Below are 6,424 nucleotides of genomic sequence, written 5' to 3' on the forward strand. Positions count from 1 at the left end.
AAAACACCATAAAATACCACATCTAACATTAGCACCACACCTCCTGACCTGCACCAAACTACATGTTAAAAACACCATAGAATACCACCTGACCTGCACCAAACTCCATGTTAAAAACACCATAAAATACCACATCTAACATTAGCACCACACCTCCTGACCTGCACCAAACTCCATGTTAAAAACACCATAAAATACCTCCTGACCTGCACCAAACTCCATGTTAAAAACACCATAAAATACCTCCTGACCTGCACCAAACTACATGTTAAAAACACCATAAAATACCACCTGACCTGCACCAAACTCCATGTTAAAAACACCATAAAATACCACATCTAACATTGGCACCACACCTCCTGACCTGCACCAAACTACATGTTAAAAACACCATAAAATACCACCTGACCTGCACCAAACTACATGTTAAAAACACCATAAAATACCACCTGACCTGCATCAAACTCCATGTTATAAACACCATAAAATACCACCTGACCTGCATCAAACTCCATGTTAAAAACACCATAAAATACCACCTAACCTGCACCAAACTACATGTTAAAAACACCATAAAATACCACCTGACCTGCATCAAACTCCATGTTATAAACACCATAAAATACCACCTGACCTGCACCAAACTCCATGTTAAAAACACCATAAAATACCACCTAACCTGCACCAAACTACATGTTAAAAACACCATAAAATACCACATCTAACATTAGCACCACACCTCCTGACCTGCACCAAACTGCATGTTAAAAACACCATAAAATACCACCTGACCTGCACCAAACTACATGTTAAAAACAACATAAAATACCACATCTAACATTAGCACCACACCTCCTGACCTGCACCAAAGTCCATGTTAAAAACACCATAAATAAAATGCCACCACATCCTTCCTCATCAGCATGTTTACAAATGCCATCCCACACCAGCAGCACCATGCACCAGCAGCAGCACACCTCCTCTACACTACTATCTCCATCCTCCTCACCTGCTCCTCTGACTGACTGGACCACTGCTGTGCATCCTGCATCACTCATTAAACACCTCTACAGACCTTGGTGAGTTGTGCTATCTTCTTGCTCATCTTCAGATGCAGGTCTTGTGTGTACTCCAGCGTCAGACTCCCGTCGTAGAACATGCTGGAGGACGGAGAGGGGGTGTATTTGGTGGAGCTCGTGGAGGTGTTGGTGTTGTACGGAGGCTGCCAGCCTGCAGCTCCCGTCGCCATTTTCACTGGAAACAAACCCAAAAACACGACGCTGTAGATGTAGATAAAGATGGAGCAGCGGCTGCTACGCGGTAAATCCTCCCATGGCGGTGTGTTTGTAGTTAATCTTCCGTTACAGAGACAGAGAGAGAGACAGGACGAGGCAGAGGGATGTTGCATCCGCAGCGGGAGCGAGCGCTCGGAGTGATGAGAGAGAGGCGGGGACGCGCACCACATGCTCAGCCAATGGCAGCTTCAATTGGCTGTAATGCAGTTTTCTCACTTCTTCTGCTGTAGCCTATAAAATCACAAATAGTAGTCAGTGTTGTGAGCTACTGTGGCAAGAATTTGCTAGCATACTATTTTATTTCAGTCATGTTTTATTAATTTATTAATTTATTAATTTATTAATTTATTAATTTATTAATATCTGTTTTTATCTAATATTATTGTTGGGTATTGTTGGGTACAGTCAATGTTGTGAGCTACTGTGGCAATAATTTGCTAGCACACTATTTTATTTCTATCATGTTCTATTTATTTATTTATTTATTTTTTATTTATTTTTTTTATTAATATTTATTTTATTTATTTTATTTATTTTATTTATTTTTATTATTTTATTTTATTATTGTCTGCTGTAGCCTATAAATTGACAAATAGTACAGTCAATGTTGTAAGCTACTGTGACAAGAATTTGCTGGCACACTATCTTATTTCCATCATGTTTTATTTTTTTTATTTTTTTATATATTTATATTTATGTTTTTATCTAACATTATTGTTGGGTATTTTATTACATTTTACTTATTTTTTATTTTTTATTATTGTCTGATTTTATTTGCCTATCCGTTTGTTTTTATCTGATATTATTGTTGGGTATTTCATTTTTTATTTGCTTCATTGCAGTCGTTGAATTCTGCTTCTGTAAATTTTAAAACTCCTGTATAAATAAGGCTTCTTATTATTATTAATATTATTATTATTATTATAAGAAGAACAAGAAGAAGAACAAGAAGAACACTTCATCTTTATCAATAAAAACTGCACTGTTTCTGAGTGTCTGTAATCAATTAATTGTTTTCCGGATTCTGTTCTTTTCTCTGTTGTATTCGGTTCTGGTTATTCAACCAAGCAATGAAATTGAAATCATTGTTCAGTCAGTCAGAAACTTACAGAGAAACAGGCTGCAATATAAAAGGAAGAATGTAGCTCTTGTACTGACAACTGCATACTAATGAGGGGATTGCTGCTGGTCTTCATTCAGACTTCATTGTATTGCATCACTGTAGAGATGCTGAAGCTGTGACTAATCCTGCACTGACATCTGCTGGTGATATGCATGGACTGCAATAATAATTATTAAAGTATTAGTTCACCCAATCAGCAGAAAAACATCAAAAATGAAGTAAGGGTCAATCAATAAAATCAATCAATAAATTAATAAATGACTCGATCAATAAATAAATATGTCATTAAATGTAGCAATAATAATAAAATAAATGTAGCTATTAATTAATTAATGAAATGTGACATCAATTGATATTTCTGTTTTAATTTGCTTCATTTATTTTTGTGTTTTTGTTACATTTAATGACATATTTATCAATTTATTTATCGAGTCATTTATTTATTTATTTGTTATTTCGGCATGTTCCATCCTCCATAAGATGCTGAAACACTAAAGTTCTTTACAGGGTTAAAAAATATGAAAATCCAGCAACCAAATACTATTTATTACATGAGGAGTGTTTCTTTGACTGGAAGTGTCTTTGCAGGACGAAGCAAGCATTTCACGCAACCCAAGACCTGATGGCCTCTCCTGACCTCTCCTATTCTCAGACTAGATGGACTCTGGAGCTGAGGGTGCAAACAAAGTCAACAAATGTGTCAGTCAAGCGCAAATGTCTCTCCACTTGAGCTTCATGTCCTGTAGAGGGCACTATTTCCTTACTAATACTACTCATGGCCTCTACTTCAGACCTTAATAACCTGTAAAGTATGAACCACAGCTGTAATACATCATGTAGTGGAGGACGAAGTATGTTTCCCTTGGAGGTATACTTACTTCCCACCACTGGAAATAACAAGCCTGTTGGGAATCCTGAGGCAGCCATAGTGCAACTGAGTGTGAAAATGTCTCTTAGAAAAAGTAGCTCAAGATTTGGGTTTTGAGACAGATTTTTCTATCCGACTTTTGTGCTTGAATGACTCTGAATGCTTGAAGCGACAGAGGTCTGCCTGTGTGAGATTAGTGTTTCCTCCAGTTTACTTAACGGTAAACCCACAAGTCCATGTAGCTGCAGACAGCCTCGGTCTGTTGAGGCCAGAACTGGGAAAAGTTGCTTTATACTGTGGGTAATGACCAGTGGTGGACTCCGGCTGTCTGAGCAGCAGGGGCAAAAAAATAAAAAAGGCACATGCTGCATACAGTGGGGCACTAGCACGCAGAAAGTTTTCTAGTATGTAGGCCGGCCTTAATGGCACTGCATCATGTTTTCTCCATTTAAAGACCACCCTAGAGGGCACTTCATCTTATTTTCTCTACTGGAAAAGCACTCTAGAGGGCACTTTATCACGTTTTCTCCACTGGAAGGGCACCCAAGACATCACTTTATCATGTTTTCTCCACTGGAAGGGCTCCCAAGAGGGCACTTTATCACGTTTTCTCCACTGGAAGGGCACCCAAGAAGGCACTTTATCACGTTTTCTCCATTTAAGGGCACCCAAGAGATCACTTTATCATGTTTTCTCCACTGGAAGGGCACCCAAGAGGGCACGTCATGACGTTCTCCAAGTGGGCACTTTTGCTGCGGTGGTTTTTTAAAAATATAAGGGTAGAAAGGGGGGCAACACCAAGGTGTTGTTGATAGCTAAGAGTTAACTAACAGATCCAATTGCCAAATGCACATAAAGCTTTTATAGGCAATGAAAGGATAAAACAGCTGGAGTTAAATGTAATGACAGTGGGAAACATGCATGGGCAGAATTGAGCCGCAAAACAGATTACCCTACAATAAACACAACTGCTGGGATGCTTTGAGATGAGATAAAATGAGATATACTTAATTGTCCTCTAAGGACAATGTATGTGCTCAGCATCACAGAGCATTCACATGCAGTAGCATCCTTCCATCCATCCATCATCTATACCTGCTTTCACCCTATAGATAGTCCTCCTGTCTCAGTATCAGAAGGCTGTTACAAATAAAAGCACAATTCCTCCCATGTGTTTTTTGGATATCTCACATATGGAGTATTATATGAATAAAATACTGATTCATCATCATTAGAATAATTCTACAAAGAGAGATGTGTTGAATCTTTTGTCCATCCTGACTAAATTATTCATTTGGGGGTGACACATTTTTGCAGCTTCAAGTGTGAAACATGCCAGACAATGAATAAAGACAATATAACACTTCCATAGAAAATAGGCATTCATCACAACATCAAAGGATGAGAGGTGAAGAGAGACTGATGGAATTTATCAAAGAGATAGAGAGAGAGGAGGTGCACTGGTAGAGGAAATAGAAAAAGAGAGAGTTTGTGTACGCTGTAAACAATTGCTGTTAATTTACATCAGGATTTCAACAGTATTAACCTGTTATTGCTAAAAACAGTGCTTTACTGTTAATACAAAAGAAAACCTGTTAAATTACGCTCATAGGCCGTTTTGTAACTGAACTATAATGCATTCTTAAAAAACAGCACTTTACTGCTGATCAACTGTCTAAAGTATCATCAGTAACAGTTTCACAGTTTCAGTATTGTTTTAATTCTGGGACCTGATCTGCTCATGTGAGGCTTGTACGTTGTACATGATTGTAAAATCAGTGAATTAGCTCTGTTCTTCACTCACATGTTGTTCTGGTTTGCATTCTGTGCTTGTAGCCAGCTAGAGACAGACATTTTGGGAAAAGTGTCAACAAGTCCTTGGACACTTTGTCATGTTTTCCCCACTGGTAGGTCACCCAAGAGAGCACTTTATCATGTTTTCCCCATTTAATGGCATCCAAGAGGACACTTTGTCACGTTTTCTCCACTGGAAGGTCACCCAAGAGGGCACTTGATCATGTTTTCCCCATTTAATGGCACCCTAGAGGGCCCTTTATCATGTTTTCCCCATTTAATGGCATCCAAGAGGACACTTTGTCACGTTTTCTCCACTGGAAGGTCACCCAAGAGGGCACTTTATCACGTTTTCCCCATTTAATGGCACCCAAGAGGACACTTTGTCACGTTTTCTCCACTGGAAGGTCACCCAAGAGGGCACTTGATCATGTTTTCCCCATTTAATGGCACCCAAGAGGACACTTTGTCACGTTTTCTCCACTGGAAGGTCACCCAAGAGGGCACTTGATCATGTTTTCCCCATTTAATGGCACCCAAGAGGGCACTTTATCATGTTTTCCCCATTTAATGGCACCCTAGAGGGCCCTTTATCATGTTTTCCCCATTTAATGGCATCCAAGAGGACACTTTGTCACGTTTTCTCCACTGGAAGGTCACCCAAGAGGGCTCTTTATCACGTTTTCCCCATTTAATGGCATCCAAGAGGGCCCTTTATCATGTTTTCCCCATTTAATGGCATCCAAGAGGACACTTTGTCACGTTTTCTCCACTGGAAGGTCACCCAAGAGGGCTCTTTATCACGTTTTCCCCATTTAATGGCATCCAAGAGGGCCCTTTATCATGTTTTCCCCATTTAATGGCACCCAAGAGGACACTTTGTCACGTTTTCTCCACTGGAAGGTCACCCAAGAGGGCACTTTATCACGTTTTCCCCATTTAATGGCACCCTAGAGGGCCCTTTATCATGTTTTCCCCATTTAATGGCATCCAAGAGGACACTTTGTCACGTTTTCTCCACTGGAAGGTCACCCAAGAGGGCACTTAATCATGTTTTCCCCATTTAATGGCACCCAAGAGGGCACTTTATCACGTTTTCCCCATTTAATGGCACCCTAGAGGGCCCTTTATCATGTTTTCCCCATTTAATGGCATCCAAGAGGACACTTTGTCACGTTTTCTCCACTGGAAGGTCACCCAAGAGGGCACTTAATCATGTTTTCCCCATTTAATCGCACCCAAGAGGGCCCTTTATCATGTTTTCCCCACTGGAAGGGCACCCAAATAGTAGGCATTCATCACAACATCAAAGGATGAGAGGTGAAGACAGACTGATGAATTTTT

General features: G+C 39.7%; 1 protein-coding gene and 1 long non-coding RNA gene across 6 annotated transcripts in view; both read right to left on the reverse strand.

The window, feature by feature from the left end:
• LOC119483977 (protein FAM184A-like) overlaps positions 1-1,452 on the reverse strand; it is a 49,060-nt gene extending 47,608 nt beyond the window's left edge. For 3 of the 5 annotated variants that reach the window (XM_037762512.1, XM_037762511.1, XM_037762510.1), the window contains exon 1: positions 1,076-1,451. In XM_037762512.1, coding sequence (XP_037618440.1) covers positions 1,076-1,408 — 333 coding nt within the window. In that variant the 5' untranslated portion in view covers positions 1,409-1,451. Of the gene's footprint in view, positions 1-1,075 lie in introns of all 5 variants that reach the window. The other 2 variants (XM_037762513.1, XM_037762509.1) reach the window with 1 other exon arrangement.
• LOC119483978 lies at positions 24-1,069 on the reverse strand. The gene is made up of 3 exons (XR_005205883.1): positions 848-1,069; positions 365-787; positions 24-296 (listed from the first exon to the last, which is right to left on the reverse strand). It is a non-coding gene; the product is annotated as an uncharacterized LOC119483978 (long non-coding RNA).
• Positions 1,453-6,424: the final 4,972 nt, after the last annotated feature.

The sequence above is a fragment of the Sebastes umbrosus genome, chromosome 24, assembly GCF_015220745.1.
Source record: "Sebastes umbrosus isolate fSebUmb1 chromosome 24, fSebUmb1.pri, whole genome shotgun sequence".
In the NCBI taxonomy this organism is placed as follows: domain Eukaryota; kingdom Metazoa; phylum Chordata; class Actinopteri; order Perciformes; family Sebastidae; genus Sebastes; species Sebastes umbrosus.